Genomic DNA, 21471 nt, shown 5'->3' with positions numbered 1-21471 from the left:
GAGAGGAAGGGAGGTGGGGGGGTGGGGGGAGGCGGGGTAGCAGAGGAGTGCATGTTGGTGATCACGAACCGGAAATGACGCGAGACTTAAGATTAGAGGATGGGAAGGGGAGGTATCGTGAGGGTGTCGAGTTTCCAATGGAACGTGAGGGTTGAGGCAGGCAGGCAGGCAGGCAGGCAGGTAGCCCGGCAAGTAAGGAGGAAAACAGCGGGGCGCGGGTCGTGTGATAACAACGCAGCGGGACCCACCTCTATCTACTACTACTATACCCACAAAGTCTGGAATGATACCGGCATTTTTGTGTGTGTGTTGTGGGTCATCCTCCTCATCAAGGTGCTGGGAGGGTGGGAAGGAGGTGCCGGGCCGGGGGTGGGGGGGAGGGCGGAAGGGTTGGGGGCTGGGGGATGTGTGTGGGAGGGGGGGCGAGTGGCTCGTGAGACATGCCGTTAAGCACGTGCTTAAAATTCTTCTGGCGTCACTGCTGAACGATTAGTGGGGGAAGAGAAAAACACATAAAATGACATTCTTATTTTTCGCTACTATCTTCTTTTTCTTTTTCACCTTCTTTTTAAAATTTAATCTTTTTGGTCGATGCGGTTATGAGCTGCAAATTTCTCCCTCCCCCCCCCCCCCCCCCCCCCCCCCCCCCCATCCCCCAGCCTCTCCTTCTTTCTCACCAGTCGCTCGCTTATTATTATCACTTTTTTTTTTTTCATTTCATTAACGATTAACTTGTCCTTTTCTGTTCTTGAAAAATTCCCTGGCGCGCGCTTCAGAAAATATAGCACTGTTCTTGTCCGTCAGTTGTACATTCCGAATTTGTACAGCAAGCCTCTCCCTACGATCATGGTAAAACAATAACAACCACAACAAAAACAAAAACAAAACAAAAAAAAGTCATGGAGTCAACATTATCTGTGACGCTGGCATCCTCCAAAAGGGGACGTTATTGACAGGGGGTTGTTGAATTGATCAGTGATGACCTTGTCACGGTGCTCTCCCCCTGTCAGCCCACGTGTCAGCAGTCTTGCCTCTGACGTCAGCCGCAGTCATCGACAGAACTAGCTCAGGTTGTTGACGCCGAGTTGTTGCTCAGCCTTTCAGAATGCCGTCATCAATGATTACCGATACGGTTTATAAGGGCACCCGCCTCTCACCCTCCATGTTTTCCATCTCCATGGGTAACACAACGCCCCCCCCACCCCCTCCCTCCCGTCCCCCCAACACGGCTGACTGACAAAATCCCGATACGAAGGGAATGTTCTGTTTAATGCCAGACTGCTGCCGCTTTAATGCCAAGCTGGGTTTTTTCTTTCTTTCTTTCTTTCTTGGAAACAACTAAAAGACATAACAAAAAACAACAACAACAAAAAAAACAAAACTAAACACTGAATATCGCTGAACCTGCTTCCAAGGCAACGCGACCTCGACTGTTGGAACAGAAATGTCCCGTCAAACGTCATGCCGTTAGTTAAAAGGAACAAAATACCGACAAGAAAGACTGTTTTCTTGTTAAATTTGCGAACTGTTTCCATCGGGTAGGACAGGAAAGCGATTTCCTTTTACGGGGAGGCCGGGGGGCGGGGCGGTGTGGATTCCTGTGCGAACTTTGCAGCGGTGTGTTTGCATAACATTATCGTCAAGACTGTTCCTGACTCCATACTGGCGCACTCCCCAAATTATTAAAAAGTCAAGTTGCTCCGTGCTGGGCTTTTGGCTTTTTTGTTGTTGTTGTTGTTGTTGTTGTTGTTGCTGCTGAACGGGAATTTCATCTTCATTTATTGTGAAACTTATTCCAGCAAACAAATATGCAGAAAGGAAGGGGGGGTGGGGTGGGGGGGGGGGGTGAGGGGGCATCGTACCGAATACCATAAGCCAGTTCCTGGGCAGTCACAAAAATCGGGGAAAAGTCAGAGGGAGTGAAAAAAATAATAATAAAAATAAAAATAAATAAAAAAGACTGGTTTGTAGCAGCCTTCCCCCCCCCCCCCCTCCCCCTAGACCCCTCCCCAGAAGAATGGCAAACTGCACGTAGAGCCCCGGAAACAATGATAGCGGCGCTGGGACCAGGCTGGCCCCATAAAGCTTGGTGTCAGACACGCTCCCTGGGCCTCTATCGATACAGCCTGGGCCCCTGCCGACTGCCGTCGCCTTATCCCTCCCCCCACCCATATCCCCTACACCCTAACCCCACCCCACACACATCCCCCCCCAAAAAAAAAAACAACACTTCCTCTGGCTGTTCTGCTCTGCCCGACCCCACCCCGTCAGCACTACCCTTCCTAGACTGTTTTTATACATAGTGTCCCAGAAACACACACACACACATACATATACAGCAGACTGAGAACAGCAGAGCCGAGGGCGAGGGGCAGGGAGGGGCACGTGACATCCCATGCCATCCTGCAACCTCCCACCCCCACTTCTTCCAGCCCCTAAGCCAGGTGATAATTAGGCCCACCGCCGGCACGGCCCATCAGGTGGGTGGGTGGGTAGGCTGATAACGCCCTGACTTATTCCAGGACCGTCGTTCCCCTCCCCATCTTAGCTGCCGCCCGGCACGTCCGCCAGGAGACTCTGACGTCAAGTCCCAGACCTCTGGCTTCGCTGGGTGTCAACCTTCCTCCCCCCTCCACCCCCCTCCTCCCGTAAACCCTCTCGGACCCCACCCTACCCCCTCTGCTCCCCCCACCCCACCACCCCTGCCGCAATCTCTTCCGAAACGACTGTCCTGTAACGTTCGCTGTTGCTGATACCTTCTATGTTTACACACACACACACACACACACATTAAAAATATATATGTACGTATATGGGGGAGTGGGGGGTGGCGTGGTGTGAGCGAACGAGCTTGGCGGTCTTTTTTGCTCTGTTCTGAGGAATGGGGATGCTGTTTTGTAAACAGTATCGGGGGTAATCCGACTGAAAGCGAGCTATGTTACGATCCTTCCTACTCCAACTCCCTCCTCCTTCTTCTTCTTCTTCTTCTTTTTTTCTTCTTTTCTTCTACTTCAGTTTCTCAAGGAGGCGTCACTGCGTTCGGACAAATCCATAACTGTACACACTACACCACATCTGCCGGGCAGATGCCTAACCAGCAGCATAACCCAACGCGCCTAACTGATTAGGCCTGGAGTGCATGCCTACATATTTGTGTGTACTGATCAGAATGGATTTCTTCTGCAGAATTTTTTCCCAGGCAACATTTTTGTTGCTACGGGTTCTTTTTTTTTCATTTCATTTTTATTTTGCTTTATTATTATTATTTTTTTTTTTTTTTAGTTCTCTGTGCGCCAAGTGCGTACTGCACACGGGACTTCGGTTTATCGTCTCAACCGAATGACTTGACGCTCAGTTTGATTTTTTTTTTTTTTTTTTTTTTTTTTTTTTTTTTCTTTTTTCAGTCAAACTTGTAGGAGAAAAGGGCGAGAACGGGGGAATCGAACCCAGACACAACTTCGCGGACACTGTACTGTGTGTGGTAGGTGAGCGCCTTATCCATTCTAACCCCCCCCCCCCCCCCCCCCCCCCCCCCCCGCCGTCTGTGTTCAATAAACAGGAAATGAGTGGAACGTCAAGGGGAACCACTCCTTTGCACAACATAACACAACTCATTCCTCCACGTGCCGTCATACCGGCACAAGTTTCTTCGCCAGTCTGCAGCTAGGAATCAACACGACGGGTAGCTAATAGCTAGCTATGTATCTGCAGTACAAGTTTTCTGGACTGCGCAGTTAAAAAAGTGTTGACGTTTGCTTAGTTATCTACTGGCCAGACTAAATGCATAACATTATGCTGGGGGTGAGGGGGGGCGAGGAGGGGGGGGGGTGGGGGGGGGGGGGGGGAAGCAAGAGGGCCGCAATCAGATTCCTTTTATTTTTCTCAGGAACACTAACGTCCGTAAACGTGTTCATGATTGAAATAATAATAATAATAATAACAACAATAATAATAAAATAAAATAAAACTAAAAAAAAAAAATAATAATAATAATAATGATAAACAGTTTACAAGATAAAGCCATGTTTACCTTTTTGAAATCTGAAAAAAAAAAAATGGCACATACCAGGAACAGTAAATATCAGCGCCATTCCGCATGAATGCTGTCTTCGCTTAGCGTATCATGTCATGCCAACTTACGGCGCAGGCGCAGGCAAAGTTGGAAATGTTGCTTCCAACATTCAGCACACGGACACACACATACACACACTCACAGACACACACACACACATATATATATTTTTTTTTCACACACACACACACACACAAATATATATATATATATATATATATAGAGAGAGAGAGAGAGAGAGAGAGAGAGAGAGAGAGAGAGAGAGAGAGAGAATTTTAATGAAAAACAAAGTTATCTGGGCTGGAATCTCTCTCTCTCTCTCTCTCTCTCTCTCTCTCATACTAACAAACCATACAAGGTCTACCCCAAAAGCTTTCCATCAAATCCAATCCCCTCCTCCCTTTCCCCTCTCCCCCTTGCCCCCCCCCCCCCCCCCCCCCCCCCCGCCGCCCCTCCCCCAAATCTTCCCCCACCCTCTCCCCAAACAGACGGACACTGACCTCTAGGGCGGTGGCGGACATGAGGACGTGCGTGGACTGCACGACGTCCGCGGCGTGGATGGAGTTGTGGTAGGGCGTGTCCCGGTGGTAGTGATCCTCCAGGTGCATCAGGTAGGTGACTAGGGTGGAGGGCGGGATCTTGAACGTCTTCACCAGCTCCCGTTCCTGGGTCAAGGCACAGACACAAGGATGATGCAGATGATGATGATGATATGGATTGTTCATACAATATATCCCTATCCACGGTCAGAGACCAACTCTAAGGGTGACTAGGGTGGAGGGCGGGATCTTGAGCGACTTCACCAGCTCCCGTTCCTGGGTCAAGGCACAGACACAAGGATGATGATGATGATGATGATGATGTGCCGATGATGATGATATGGATTGTTCATATAAACAGCGCCTATCCTCGGTCAGAGACCAAGCTGTAAGGGTGACTAGGGTGGAGGGCGGGATCTTGAACGTCTTCACCAGCTCCCGTTCCTGGGTCAAGGCACAGACACAAGGATGATGCAGATGATGATGATGATGATGATGATGATGATATGGATTGTTCATATAAACAGCGCCTATCCTCGGTCAGAGACCAAGCTGTAAGGGTGACTAGGGTGGAGGGCGGGATCTTGAACGTCTTCACCAGCTCCCGTTCCTGGGTCAAGGCACAGACACAAGGATGATGCAGATGATGATGATGATGATGATGATATGGATTGTTCATACAATATATCCCTATCCACGGTCAGAGACCAACTCTAAGGGTGACTAGGGTGGAGGGCGGGATCTTGAACGTCTTCACCAGCTCCCGTTCCTGGGTCAAGGCACAGACACAAGGATGATGCAGATGATGATGATGATATGGATTGTTCATACAATATATCCCTATCCTCGGTCAGAGACCAACTCTAAGGGTGACTAGGGTGGAGGGCGGGATCTTGAACGTCTTCACCAGCTCCCGTTCCTGGGTCAAGGCACAGACACAAGGATGATGCAGATGATGATGATGATATGGATTGTTCATACAATATATCCCTATCCTCGGTCAGAGACCAACTCTAAGGGTGACTAGGGTGGAGGGCGGGATCTTGAACGTCTTCACCAGCTCCCGTTCCTGGGTCAAGGCACAGACACAAGGATGATGCAGATGATGATGATGATGATGATGATGATATGGATTGTTCATATAAACAGCGCCTATCCTCGGTCAGAGACCAAGCTGTAAAGGGTGACTAGAGGGTTGGAGGGCGGGAAACGTGCTAACCATTATTTATTTTATTTTCATGTGGTCAAAAAAAGAGACAAGGGCGGACCAGGAAAGGAGTCCTGGAGACAAGACACACACACACAAAGATGTCACGATCACGTTGACACAACAGCAAACATGGCAGCCCCAACCCTCTCGATACTTTTCCTAGACTTGAGGGGAGGTGGGAGGGGGTGGAGGGGGGGGGACTCCCCTTCCACTGCACTACGCAGTAACAGCTAAAAAAAAAAAAAAATTAAAACCAAAAAAAACAAAAAAAACAAAAACACGGAGAGTCAAGACCCGAGAGTTACTTGATTACAAGTTGACAACAAAAAAAACAAGGGAGTAACCGCAACAAGATGGGAGGAACCTTCACGGGAAGGGCGGTGTTGACAAGAGAAAAAAAAAAAAAAAAAAGGGGGTGGGGGGTGGGGGGGGTACGTGGGGGGCTGGGACGGATCCGGGTGGAACGACATGATGCAAACCGGGACAGCAGAGATGTCATTAGCATGGGCGTGAAGACTGTTGGGGGAAGGTGGGTAAAGGGGGAGGGGACATAAAAACAACAACAACAACAAAAACAGCACTGGAATGACGGCGGCTTCACACACGTGAACATGGTAACATGTATATTATGTAGGACTGTCATGGAGGGTGAGGTTACCTACCTGTAGGATTGTGTAGCAGACTGCAGTGAGGGGCCTGTTGTTGGAGAACTCGGACAGTTTGAACAGGTCGATGCCCCACTTGTCGATATCGGTCATGCACTGCACACAGACAGAAACAGACCCCAAAAAAGTAGATCATGTTTATTATTTTCAGCTTCAAGGTCATGTTTATTTCAACTTCCATTGTCCGTCATTGGTCAGTCACACAGAACTCAACAACAAAATAGACAATGCACGCCGCTGGCACACACACACACACACACACACACAAACACGCATACGTTGCGCGTGTGCGTGCACACCCACCCACCCACCCACTATGCATGCACGCCCACCAACCCCCTTTCCCTTCGTACACCCACCCCCACCACACATGTGCATGCACATCCACCAACTCCCTCATCCAGCACACACGCACACACACATGCATGTACACCCACCAACTCTATCCCCTTACTCTCCCCCCCTACCCCCGCCACACACACACATGCATGCACCCCCCTTCCCCAACACACACACACACATGCATGCACCCCCACATACACACCCGCACATCCACATACACACACCCGCACATCCACATCCACTCACCCTCCCATCCATCCACACATCCACAACCACCCCCCTCGAACCCCCCCACACCCCCACCCCTTCCCAGAGGCACCCTCCCCTCCTCCCCCCAACCCCACCCCCTTTCCCCCCTTACCTTGCCGAGTTCCTCGGTGTGGGGCGTGTCCACGCCGTGTTTGGGGACGATGCCGGTGAAGCTGTTGGCGTGCTTCAGCTTGCGCAGCCCGGGGATCTGGGACATGGGCCGGTTCTTCTCCGCCGGCCCGCTCCGGTCCTTGTTCGCCTCCCCCGTGGGCTCCACCTTGACCGAGGGCAGGTCCAGCTCCTGCTGCTTGTCTGCAAGGACACAACACACGCACACACACGTGTTAGTCATGTTGTGCGACGGGCGCAATAGCCGAGTGGTTAAAGCGTTGGACTTTCAACCTGAGGGTCCCGGGTTCAAATCTCGGTTAACGGCGCCTGGTGGGTGGGTAAAGGGTGGCTGGAGATTTTTCTGATCCTCCCAGGTCAACATTTGTGCAGACCTGCTTCTGCCTGAACTGACCTTCTTCGTGTGTATACGCGAGCAGAAGATCAAATACGCACGCTAAATGATCCTGTAATCCATGTCAGCGTTCGGTGGGTTATGGAAACAAGAACATACCCAGCATGCACACCCCCGAAAACGGAGTATGGATGCCTATATGGCGGGGTTAAAACAGTTCAGACATGCGATAAAGTTCTAGTTATATTCATGTACCCCCCCAAGCCCCCCCTCCCCCCCTGTTTCTGAGGGGCCATGGCCTTATGAATAAACCATCTCTCTGGTTTAATGTGGATGTGCATCCCCCCCCCCTCCCCCGCTCTCTCTCACTCTCTTTCTTTGAAGTGTAGTAAGCAACGTAGAAACGTTGATATTATTCGGCACATGCATTGTGGTTCCTCTTTTACTTTATCAGTGTATCAATATATTTTCCATGCTTGTTTGTTTCTCGTTTCTTGCAACCCAACGTCATAAGGTTGATAAGCTATTGACATGAAATAGTTCTCTCTCTCTCTCTCTCTCTGTGTGTGTGTGTGTGTGTGTGTCTCTTTCTCTCCGCCCCCCCTCACCCCCCCCCCCCCCCCCACACACACACACACACACTCCCACTCTGTCTCTACCCTTGGTACGTGCTGTATATTCGTCTGCAAGAGAACGGTCATATCTTCAGTCTTACAGGGGGAAAAAAAGAAGAAAAAGAAAAAAAAAATTAACCTCCTTTTTTTTTTTTTTTGCTCCCCTCCACTCCCCCCCCCCCCCCCCCCCCCCCCCCCCAAAGCGGAAACGACAGACAACGTTCCCGAGAGACACGGGACGAGCGCTCTCGGAACAGACAGAACCAGCCAATCAGCGCCCGAGGCTGCAGAGCGCGGCCATTAGTCTGTCCTCCGGCCCCCCCCCCCCCCCCCCCCTCCCAGTCTCTCTCTCTCTCTTTGTCTGTCTGTGTGTGCTGTGTATTATATTCTATGTGTGTTTTGTCTTGACAGGGTAGAGTACCGAGAGAAAGGGCACAGTACTCGGGCTGCCTGTCAACCTTCGTACCCCCCCACCCCCCTCCCCCTCGGCCCCTCACTGTCCCCCCTACCCCTCCTCCCCCCCCTCCCCCACCCTGCCGCTCTCCCCTGCCCTCAACTTCATGGCAGCTCAAGACGTGAGCACCGTCGTCATAACCACCTACCACTTGTCACCATGTGGTGCTCTCTTGACTGACGGGGGACAAGGTGTTAATGGAGTCAGTGAGGGGGAGGGGGAGGGAGAGGGGGAAGGGTGGGGGTGGGGGGTGTTCGGGTGGGGTATGAGGCGTGTGGTGGTGATGGCCGAGAATTTGAAGGTCAAGGAACAGGAGGAGAGGGGGGGGGTGGGAGGGTGGGTGTGGGGGTGGGGTGGGGGGGGGGTTATACGGCAGGAACAGGTGGTAGTTAGGAGTACACAAAGGCCACCACTAAAACACACACACACACATAGGGGAAAAAAACAACAAAAACAACAACAAAAAAGAAAAGTGAAGTTCGTGGCATCATCTGTGTGTGTGTGTGTGTGTGTGTGTGTGTGTGTGTGTGTGTGTGTGTGCAGGGACTGAATGATTCGAAGAGCATCAATCCTTATCTATTATCCTCGGAAATAATGTTGTATTGTCTAGGTCACTTCTCTGTCTCTCTGTGTACCCCCAACCCTACCTCTCTGTCTCTGTCTCTCTGTGCTGGGATTTGATGATAAGTGCTTGTCTGTAAATCCTCGGAAAAAATGGTGCATCGTCTTGTTCTCTCTCTCTCTCTCTCTCTCTCTCTCTCTCTCTCTCTCTCTCTCAGCGCACCAGTACATATCCATCATCGTCTGAAACAAAGAATAATTTGTCTTGCACTCTCTCTCTCTCTGTCTCTCTCTCTCTCTCTCGGAGACGGAAAAGTACGACGGCTGGCGCGTGGAGCCGATGACAGTGACTGAAGGACACAGGCGGACGGAGGAGAAGGGTGGAAAGGTAGGAGGGGTCAAGGCAGGTGTGTGTGTGTGTGTGTGTGTGTGTGTGGTGATGATAAAGTCGCGTGGTGGTGGTGGTGGTGGTGGTAGAATGCGGGGACTGATGGGAGGGGAAGAATATAAAACAAACAAACAGGAAAAGAAAAATCTCAAGTGAGCCATCTCCAAAGTGATCTTGTCCGTCAATGCAGATAATTAAAACGCTAATCACATACGATATCAAGTTTGTAACGAAGAAAGCCGCTACTCTTGTGCGAACGCATGACAGTATGTATGCATGTATTAATTTTTTTTTTTTTTTTTTAGAAATATGAACAACCATTTCTCTGTGACAAATGGATTTGTTTCCACGTGTGACCAGCCTTTTAACATTTCCCCGAAAGATGGTGACGACTGAATAACAATATTAAGACGCTCTCTAAGACACTGTAAAACAACAACAGCAACAACAAACACACACACACGCACGCACACACTGACACACACACACTGACACACACACACGAACACACAAACACACGGCAACTGCATAATAATTATGAGAGTTCGTGAAGAGGACTGACATACCTTGTGAAACAGACGAGAGAGAGACAGAGAGAGAGAGAGACAGAGAGAGAGAGAGAGAGAGACAGACAGACAGACAGACATAGAGAGGGAGAGGTATGTGGGAGAAGCATGTACAATCTGTTTCCCACGGAGATCGAATCGCTGAAGAAAGAAAGGACGACATGGGGTTTTGGGACGACAAAGAACGTACTGACAGTTTGCATCCACACTGAAATTACGGCTCACTGCTCCAAACATTTAGACTGACGATGCCACAGTGTGTAATCTAAATGGAAAGACAAAGAGAAAAAAGTGACAGCTTCAATCTGCACCAGCCCGACACTCTCTCTCTCTCTCTCTTTCTCCATTCCCCACCACCTCCCCACTCCCATCCCCCACATCCGAGTGTCGGGGAGAGATTCGTAGCTTTCCATCCCTCACCCCACGAAAAACAACAACGAAACGAACAAAACAACAATAACAACAAACAAACAACCTCTCCATCACCCCCAGCAGAGACGACCACCTCTCATTAACCCTAACCCCCCCCGCCCCCCAACCGCACACCCCCTCCCACCCCCATTCTAGCCATCAGCACCTCCATAAAAAACGACAGCTAAAACAACATAAAAAAAACAAAAAAACTCACAAGAACGGTGTTGGTGTTGGTGGTGTTTGTTGTTGTTGTTCTTGTTGTGGTGGTGGTGGTGGTGGTTGTGGTGGTGGTGTCGGTCACCAGTGGTGGTGGTGGTGGTGGTGGAGGTTGAGGTGGAGGAGGTGAGGGTGAGCAGGTAGGTGTCGGTGGCGGTGAGGGCGGTCAGCATGATGTCCAAGCTCTCGTGGGCGCCGCTCTCCTCCTGGGCACTGTTCGTGACACGCGAGGCGGGCATTAGGGAGGGCAAGGGGGGCGGCAGGACAGTGCACAGGGCAGGCATCCTTGGACTGTGGCAGCAGCAGCAACAGCAGTGGTACGGGTCAGCAGCATGCGGCAGAAGAATCCTGCCCTTCTCTCTAATCCCTTTCTCTCTCTCTCTCTCTCCCCTCACTCAGAATCGCGGGGCAGGCTGTTCAGTTTCTTGCACCACTCTTTCAAGGTGGGTTTTTTTGTTGTTGTTTTTTTCTCAAGTCGCTGCCAGTTTTGAAAGCGTGACAAGTTTCTACAAATGTTGTTCTCTGCGTTTACCGACTGTCACAGTGAACAGTTGGTTTTTGTTTTGTTGTTGTTGTTTTTTTCCTGTATTTTTCTTCTCCCGTCTAAGTGTCAGGAAGATGGAGAGGGATTTGAAGTCTGTTGTTGGACTGTCAGCAAAATACAGCAGCGCGCAGTCATGTGGAAACAGCTGTATTTTGTCTTTTTTCTCCCCCGTTTTCCTTTTTTCCTTCTCGGCAGTCCAACAGGCAAAACAAAGAAAACCTCAAAGTTTGTATAAGTTCAGCTTGTGTTAACTCGCCAAGTATCCAATTGTAGTCCCCCAGTCAGTGATGATGATAACGCGTGCCTTTCTTGTTTTACTCCTATGAAACGCGCAAACACACAACACGAGCAGAAAACATCATCATCAACAACAACAAGAAGAAGAAGCCCCAAAGAAGAAGACGGGTGAACATGAATGACAAGGAACACAGTGCAACAGCTTCCCCTGCAGGCAGGATTGGAATTTCTGTGCAGTCTAAGGCCAGCACAACTGGTAGCAACAGCGGCAGTGATGCGTCAGTGCTCCAGCCAGCGATGCCTTTCCGCGTAGCAAATTTGTGTGAAAACACTCCGACACACACACTCCCTTTATGAATGGCACGGCTGGGGAGTTGGGGTGGGAGGTTGGAGGAGGAGGAGGAGGAGGAGGTGGAGGAGGAAGGCTGGCGCGCGCCGTACGTGACGTCACGTGCCGTGCTTAAAACAAGACCTGACTTGAGGAAGGCTGGCTGTTTTGTAGGGCCAACGAAACCCAGCCACACACCACCTGTGGAGGCTTGAGAACGAACTAAGAGACAAGCTGAAGAAGCTGAAGACGGCCAAACGGTATCAGTATAAGGTTGATAACACCACCGCATACTATGTGTCACTATCGTGGGGCTGATTTCTGAAGACTGATGTACTTTAAAGCACGCTGACATAACAAAGCAAGCCTGGTCAGTATCTCTCCCTGTCTCTCTCTCCACGCAGAGCGCGCAATGTGGCCCAGGACAGACAGACTGACCAGCCGGTGTCCCACACACCTGCAAGGGACCTGTCTGTCCACTGGTCGACCAGCCACTACAGGGAAGTGGTCACCATCCAGCTGGTGGTCAGTGGTGTGGGGAAACTTACCCCGAGGAAAAACTGAACTCATCACTTTGGTGCGTGGTTTGATTTGTTCACGGAAGCACCGTGCTTGCTGTTGGTTTCAAACTCAAACGCCAACGTAGCTACTATTCGACAGATAATTAAAAGCGCAACAAGCTAAGCTGATTTCAACCGTGCTTATTCTATTCGGGGACCACGGTTTTAAAATCCATGGTGCACAAAACTCAGTTCTTACACGGCTGGGGTTGACAATAATATGGTTATCAATAATTGCAGAGCTAATACTACGGAATGTCTGTTGTAAAGCCAGCAATATGTATCCATGGTATCCAGAAAACAACACAGCTAGGTCAGTAACAGACACATCCATATACACAGATAATCAACTGCGATAGAATTTATACTGTAGTATACAACAGATATATACCATTAATTAAGGGAGAAACGATTGGTCGTGACACAGCTCTCACTTTGCTACTGGCCCAACTGTGTTGAGCTAGGGACATCCACAGAAATGCCACCCACTAACCCTCCACACCCTTCCCACCAACTCCGCGCCAGTTTATCTCCCTTCCTCCCGTCTTCCACAGTGTCTTCTCCACAATGTTTCGTCACCACCACCACTCTCCTTCTTCTCCCTAGCCCCCACCCCCACCGACTCACCCCACACCCCTCCCCCTCAGTCGCAATGGACAAGCAAATCTTGTGATCAGCGTTATCAGTTCCTGAAGAAACAAAGCCAGGGAACTCCACAAGTGACGTTCTTGGTAGCCTACATGTGTCATGGGTATCAAACCACGACCCACCGTGCTGTTTTCCCCTTATAACTTGAGTTACCGAAGAAGAACAGGACTAGACTGATCTACAAACTGCGGGCCATTGTCATCGGGGTCAGTCGGTCAGATTCTGTACCGCCCTTATCACGACAGGTCGGGAATTCCCAGCGTCTGGAGCCCCCTCCGCCCCCCTTCCTCTTCCTCCAGCCACCGACACACACACACACACACCGTCACACACACACACACACACCGTCACACACACACACACCACACACACACACACACACACACACACCACACACACACACACCACTCTCCATGGGAAAATGGATGGGAAAAGAACAGCAGGAGACAGATCGAAGGCGCAACACGGACAGAGCCGCACGTCGATGGGAGTTGCAGCTTGATGCTGGTCATGATGTAAAAAGTCCCAGACTGTGATGGGGAATCCAAGACAGTCCAAGACTGAAATGAGAAAGCCCAAGTCAGACCATGATTGAAATGGGAAAGCTCAAGTCAGTCCAAGATTGAAACAGGAAGACTAAGGCAGTCGAAGACTGAAATGTAGAAGGCCAAGTCAGTCCAAGATTGAAATGGGAAAGCCCAAGTCAGTCCAAGATTGAAACAGGAAGGCCAATTCAGTCCAAGACTGAAATGGAAAAGCCCAAGTCAGTCCAAGACTGAAACGGGGAAGCCCAAGTCAGGCAGTCCAAGACTGAGAAACCGAAGTCAGTCCAAAACTGAAATGGGAAAACACGCACAGGGAGATGGAAATTTAAAGGGTTAACTGATCATGTTCTTGACACTAATCCTTGTTTCCTCTCTCTCCCTTTCGCTCACTACTGTACCCTACATGTAATACGTCGCGTGCGCGTGTGTTTCATCTCTCTCTCTCTCTCTCTCTCTCTCTCTCTCTCTCTCTATATATATATATATATATATATATGTGTGTGTGTGTGTGTGTGTGTATGTATGTGTGTGTATATATATATATATATATATATAGAGAGAGAGAGAGAGAGAGAGAGAGAGGCCATTGCTCCTCGGTATGGAATATAGATGAACAATCATCAAACACAAAATGCAACTGACATCAATGAGCAGAAATAAATCGACAAGTGTTTAACGAAAACCGAAGGTATGTGTTTTGATGTCAGAAGTAGACTTAATCGGAAAAAAAGATACAGACAATACTTTAACAGTATATGTTGAGATTTTCACTGAAACATTGAAAACATGACGGCCTAATACGAAACGTACCTCATAATCTTTCGTATTACTGTACAGTGGTGTGAATTAAGTCGACTTCAACGTTTATCTGTTACACCGTGTAAACGGCACGTAGTACTTTCAGAAACTCTCAAGTCTGAGAAAAATAGAGAAGATCACAGAGTAAGATTAAAACAAAATGTTTCTGTTTTCAATACCACGTTTACCGGGGTCACTACAATGAATATTGGCCGCTGGGACACGGTACAAAGAAAAACAAAATAAACAAACATGAATTGGATACCACAGGCAAACACAAATACGGAAGGATTTTTAAAACACGTACGCAAAATATATAAAACTTGCTAATTTGTGTTGGCCTCACCGACCTGCCTCCGAAATTACACAACGTACAAGCAGGTGACAGAAAAGTTTTCCGGCAGCCAATGTCACATCGACCAATCAGCGAGCAGATTCCAACACGTACCCACGCCCAACAACCAATCGTTTCGGCTCAGCAGCTTCAGCAAGAGCAAGTTACTCTCTTTTTCCTTCTTTCTTTCTTTCCTTTTTCTTTTTCTTTTTTTTTCCCCCCGCAACCTGACGGGAAGTCGGTGGCGACTGCGACTAATCACTAGACCGGAGAAGGGGGGAACTGGTCTCTAGTCAGTGACAACGTGTGGGAAATATACTGCCACTCCGGCGGTGCCTGCCACTGCTAAAGCACTGACATCAACCTTCCTCCTACCCCTCCCTCACTCACCCTCACCCCTCGACCCCCTGCCCCACCTCACCCAGTAAAGTAAGCACACGCCCTGGTTGACCGCCCGTGAACCCGCCTGGCCTCCAAATTTACGCCCCCGGTCGGCAGGAAGACTCGGCCAGGCCGACGGGCAGGTCCCCCAATTGTCTTTTCCTTGTCTCTCCCCCCCCCCCTACCCTCCTCCCCCCTATCCACTGAACTCTCTCCACAGACGACACACATTAAAGAAAAGTAGAATCAACTTGGAGAGAGAGAGAGAGAGAGAGAGAGAGAGAGGGGAGAGGGGGGGGAGAGTGAGAGAGAGAGAACTATACTATATAAATGAAAGCGAGAGAGAGTGAGAGAGTAAGGTAAATGACAGGGAAGAGAGAGAGAGAGAGAGACAGAGACAGAGAGAGAGAAACAAAGGTAAATGAGAGAGCGAGAGACAGAGAGTAAGGTAAACGACAGGGAAGAGAGAGAGAGAGAGAGAGAGAGAGAGAGAGAGAGAGAGAGAGAGAGAGAAACCCAGGTAAATGACAGGGAAGGAAACTAGTTGCATGCATAATCTCTCTCTCTCTCTCTCTCTCTCTCTCTCCCCCCAATAAACAAATAAGTAAATGAACAGATAAACAGATAAATGAATAAATAAATAGATAAATGAAATTCAATTCAAATTCTCTCTCTTTCTCCACCCCTCAGTGAAAGCGCTCCTGCGGCCACGTTTTTTATGAAAAAAAACTTTGTTTGCCATGTACACGTCTACGGTTGCATCATTTCCAAACTGAAGAACACGCTGAACAGACTGTCGCTGTGTTGTGGGGACTATAACCGGTATACCTGTACTGTCATTCCGATAGAGGAAGGACAGAGTATCGTTACATTCCGCAACGGACGGTGACTTTGCAACGGTCATGCCTAACTCGGTGTCCAAAGACCAAAGATAGTTTCCGGTTAAATGGCAGTGTTGATGTTTACCATCACACCTCAGACATGTGCTTGCGCGCGCGTGTGCATGCGTGCACGCGCACGCACGCACACACACACACACACACACACGAGAGCGCGCGCACGCAAACTACCGAAAGTGCGTCTGCACATAAAAGTGAACAAAGGAAAAGACCACAAAGGAGTCTGTTTGGATTACCAGGTCCAAGGCTGCATCTTAGATACCTTGACTAAAATCATGAGCATTGTAAATAATCATGTTCAATAAATCACTGATATCCTCATGTGTTCTTTTTCTGTATTCTATTTGATGTGTTTTAAATGTCCCTGTGTGTATTCTTTCCAATTAACGGTGGATATGACACTCATCTGCCAAAACAGTGTCCGTGAGGGTGTGGGTTCGAATCCCGCTCTCGCCCTCTCTCCCAAGTTTGACTGGAGAAATCGAACTTGGCGTCACGTCATTCGGATAAGCCGTTAAAACCGAGGTCCCGTGTGCAGAATGCACTTGGCGCACTGAAAAAGAACCCACGGCGACAAGAGGGTTGTCCTGTGGCAAAAATATGTAGAAGAAATCCACTCCGATAGGCGCGCGCGCGCGCACACACACATGCATATCTATATATCTATATATATATATATATATATATATATATATGCATGCTCACAATACCTCACTAAACGCTAAATGCGTTGGTTAGCAGATGTGGTGTAGCGTATATGGATTGACCCGAACGCAGTCACGCCTCCTCAGTCAGGAAAGTGAAACTTTCGTGGTTTTGATAATGATTATTATCACGAATAAATTATGTCCAAACTGCTACTTATGTCTAAACCATACAGTTTATTGATATGTCTTTTCTATCCTTTTCCCAGCCCTGTGTCGTAAATATGCTTGGATATATGTGGCTTTCAGAAACATCACTTTTGTCCCCCCCCCTCCCCCACACCCCCAAAAAAGAAGAAAAACAAGAAAGACAGAAAAAAAAGAAAGAAAGAAAAGCTGCACTTTACACAAACACCTCAAACCGTTATTTTCAGTGCCGTCCTTTTCCGGACACATCCATCGATACCAGTAGCATCAACAAGTACATCTCACACGAGTTCGCTCCATCACTGTGACCGTCGCACACGTAAAACCATCGGTGTCCATTACTTCATTAAACTAATGCGGTATGTGCCAGTAAGGCCTTGTCCTTTGGTATCACGCTATTCAGCAAACGAAATGGTCAATTAACTCTCTCCATACGAACGGCGAAAGAGACGACGTTAACAGCGTTTCACCCCAATTACCATCATCAAAATATTGCAAGCGGAAGGTTCTTATACTGAAGAGGTGAATGTTGACAAAGAATACCACAATTCTGACGACGGAAGCTAAAGGTTGGGTCATTCAGACACCCACTGGACATCCGAGGGGTCTGTGTAGAGGAGAAGAGAGGACTGGCCGTACTGAGTGAGTTAATAGTGTCTATGGTAGTAGTACGCAAGAAGAAAGAAAAAAAAAAGCTGATTAAATAATGCGCAAGTGATATGTAACCTAACTCGTTACCTAACACTCGCTTTTACCTAAACAGCTCAGGGTGGCTGGTGGTAATTGCGAAGGTAGCGCTGTCCTTATACGCTCCCCTCTCTTCGCTGTCACGACTGACAGAACAAAAAGCTGGTGATGCACGCCCACGGTTCTTGGAATTAGTTTCCTCATTATTTTACGCAAGGATTTTTAGGCGAAATTTCGAGTGAATCCGGCTGCCGCATAACCTACGAAAATAGTGTGGATTTCGTCATAAGGCACAATGAATTATGATGAAGTCTGTTATATAATCCGGTCTCCCATTTTATTTATGTCTGTCTGTCTCTTGGTTTTCTTTTTTTCTTTTTGGGGGGTGTCTACGGAGACTGCTGATAAAATAAATTATGTACGCTTCCTGTACAGAGGAGTAAACATGTCTCCAGTTTCAGTTTCAGTTTCAGTTTCTCGAGGGGGCGTCACTGCGTTTGGAGAAATCCATAATCATACGCCAGATCATTATCTACCAGGCAGACGTCTGACCAGCAGCATAACCCAACAAGCTTAGTCAGGCCTTGAATGCATGTATTTGTATTTCTTTCTTTCTTTTTTTTTTCTTTTTTTTTTATCTCAACAGATTTCTCTGTGTGAAATTCAAGCTGCTCTCCCCAAGGAGAGCGCGTCGCTACACTACAGCGCCACCCTTTTTTTTTTTCCCCTGTGTGCAGTTTTATTTGTTTTTCCTATCGAAGTGGATTTTTCTACAGAATTTTGCCAGGAACAACCCTTTTGCTGCCGTGGGTTCTTTTACGTCAGCTAAGTGCATGCTGCACACGGGACCTCGGTTTATCGTCTCATCCGAATGACTAACGTCCAGACCACCACTCAAGGTCTAATGGAGGGGGAGAAAATAATTATCGGCGTCTGAGCCGTGAATCGAACCAGCGCGCTCAGATTCTTTCGCTTCCTAAGCGGACGCGTTACCTCTAGGCCATTACTCCACTAATGTATATGATGTACCTGTCAGAGTGGATTTCTTCTACAGAATTTTGCCAGAGGACTTGGATTGAAGATGCCATGGTTTGTTTGTTTTTTTGTTTTTGATTTTTTGTTTTTTTCCCCAGTGCGCCAAGTGCGTGGATTATCGTCTCAAACATAATTATTTCCCTATCACCCGTGGATTTTTTTTTTTTTTTTTTTTTTTTACCTGTTCAGTTTCTTGTCGCCGTTTTTTCTGTGTGCGTGTGTGAAAGCTTTGTTTCCATTGCAAACATCATTCTTCATCGCAGCGGTATTTGTCTGGGAAGTGTATGCCTGCTTATGCACACACCCGTGTGCACTTGTAATCTCTCTCTCTCTCTCTCTCTCTGCGCATGTTTGCTGGCTTGCTTATACGGGCTTCTGGGTTGCAACTGCATTTTATTATTTTGAAGAGGTCCTAATCGGATTCAAAATTTCCGTTAAAACATATTTAATAGTAATTAAAAAAAAAAAGAAAGAAAAGAAATCGGAAGGCTGTAGGGGCGCACAATCATTCGGATGCATGTGTGGTTTTTTTTGTGTGTGTGGGGGGGGGACGTGGGGGGGGGGGGGGCGGGGCGTGCAGGAGAGAGAGAGAGAGAGAGAGAGAGAGAGAGAGAGAGAGAGCGCAAAGACAAGAAATATCTTTTCTTCCTTTATGAGGATAATGCATAACAAATGGTGTTTTTTTTTCATCCAGTCCCACCCTGAGTAATCACGCACAATCCTTCAAAAAATATAGACACAAACACGATGGGAATAAAAACAGTACATATGTACATGACAGAAAAGATAAAACAAACATACACCGACACACGCAAAAATATAAGAATAATGTTGTTGCGTCGGGTAGGAACGAGAGAAGGAGGGAAGGGGCGGGAAGGAGGGAGAGAGAGAGAGAGAGAGAGAGAGAGAGAGAGATGGATGGATACTGAATGAGCTGCTAACACGCATTCATATTCATTGGATATGACAGTGACAAAGTTTATCTGACGGGCCTCCGGTACATAACATACAAAAATATATACACTATGCGTCAAAGTGAGTGAGAGAGAGAGAGAGAGAGAGGCAGACAGACAGACAGACAGACAGTAATGCCCTACAGAGGCCAAAGTAAAACAGTGCAAACGAGAAAGGCCAGGATAGGACAGCTTGCCACCTCCGAGCGAATACTGATCTGCCTCGAACTTAAAAAAAAAAAAAAATTGTGTGTGTGTGTGTGTGTGTGTGTGTGTGTGTGTGTGTTTCAGGGTTTCATTTTTTTTTTTTTTTTGCCGGCACACAAAACAACGCAGCCGGATAAAAAACAAACACAAAAAAACCTTGTCTGACAAAACATGAAGAGACCACCATGCAGTCTCGTCTCAGCAGGGGGAGAGAGAAGGCAGTCTTTTGAACACAGGCACCCCAAACGGCATGGAGAAACACGTTTACATCTGACAGTGGGAGTGGTGTGTGTGTGTGTGTGTGTGTGTGTGTGTGTCTCCCCCTGTCTCTATCTCTCTCCCTGTCTGTATCTCTCTCTCTCCCTCCCTGTCTCTATCTCTCTCTGTGTCTCACTCCCCCTGTCTCTATCTCTCTCTGTCTGTCTCTCTCCCTGTCTCTAGTCTCTCTCACAGTGGGACATACACAAACACTCTCTCTCTCTCTCTCTCTCTCTATCTCTCTCTCACAGACATGCTGTGGGGAAAAACAACAACAAACAACTACCAGTACCACCACCCTCACCACTTTCTCCACCCCGCCCACCCCCCCTCCCCATCCCTCCTCTCTCTCTTTTCTGCTGCTTGACTTTTCGTTCTCTCTCTGTCTGTCTGTGTGTGTGTGTGTCTCTCTCTCTCTATCTCTGTCTCTGTGTGTCTCTCTCAGGACATAACATGTTTACATCTCACAGTGGGACACACACACACACACACACACACAAACACACACGCTGTGGGAAAAAAACCCCAAACTAACAGTACCACTACCCTCACCACTTTCTCCACTCCACCTCCCCCCTCTCTTCCCCCTCCCTCCTCTCCGCTCTCTTTTCTGATGCTTGTCTTTTCGTCTTTTTTCTCTCCCTCTTTCTCTCTGTCTCTCTCTCTGTGTTTGTCTTTCTCTCCGTGTCTGTCTCTGTCTCTCTCTCCCTGTCTCTCTCTCCTGGTCTCTATCTGTGTGTGTGTGTGTGTGTGTGTGTGTGTGTGTGTGTGTGTGTGTCTTTCTGTCTCTCTCTGTCTCCTGTCTCTACATCTGTGTGTGTGTGTCTCTCTCTGTCTTTCTCTGTCTCTCTCCCCGTGTCTCTCTCTATATATGTCTCTGTCTCTCTATGTCTCTCTCTCTCTCTCTCTCTCTCTCTCTCTCTCTCTCTCTATATATATATATATATATATATATATATATATCTGTCTCTCTCAGGACTGGAAGGAGACCAGTCTCGTGTCAGCAGGGGAGAGAAGGTAGTCTGTAGACCACAGGTACCCCAAACGGCATGGGGAAAACAATCCAACGAAAAAAAACAAACAAACAAAAAAACACACACCCCAAAACAACGACAACAGAAAACAACAACCAATCAAAACAACCAAACAAAAAAAAACAAAAAAAAAACAACAAAAAAAAAACCGGCGTCTGCTAAATTCTCGCTCTCTTTTTTTATTTATTTTTTTTTTTTACGGCACACTGACTGAAAAATTGCACGAAAATAACCGGGGAAGGGGGTGCAAGGGGCAGAACATGTTTGCATCTCACAGTGTATCACACACACACACACAAATGCTGTGGGGAAGAAAAAAAAGACTACCAGTACCACCACCCTCACCACTTTCTCCACTCCCCCCCCCCCCCCCCACTCTCTCTCTCTCTCCTCCCTTCCGCCGCTTGTCTTTTAGTTCT

General features: G+C 48.1%; 1 protein-coding gene across 5 annotated transcripts in view; it reads right to left on the bottom strand.

Annotated features, from left to right (window-relative positions):
* Positions 1-21471, bottom strand: part of LOC143295254 (3',5'-cyclic-AMP phosphodiesterase 4C-like) — a 632856-nt gene that overhangs the window by 5251 nt on the left and 606134 nt on the right. For all 5 annotated transcript variants that reach the window (XM_076606833.1, XM_076606835.1, XM_076606836.1 and 2 more), the window contains exons 7-9: positions 7190-7389; positions 6484-6582; positions 4573-4737 (exon numbers count right to left, since the gene is read on the bottom strand). In XM_076606833.1, coding sequence (XP_076462948.1) covers positions 4573-4737; positions 6484-6582; positions 7190-7389 — 464 coding nt within the window. The remainder of the gene's footprint in view (positions 1-4572; positions 4738-6483; positions 6583-7189; positions 7390-21471) is intronic.

This window comes from Babylonia areolata, chromosome 20 (genome assembly GCF_041734735.1).
Source record: "Babylonia areolata isolate BAREFJ2019XMU chromosome 20, ASM4173473v1, whole genome shotgun sequence".
Lineage (NCBI taxonomy): Eukaryota > Metazoa > Mollusca > Gastropoda > Neogastropoda > Buccinidae > Babylonia > Babylonia areolata.
Note: the sequence above shows the minus strand (reverse complement) of the source record. Positions and strands in the feature narration are given on the sequence as shown.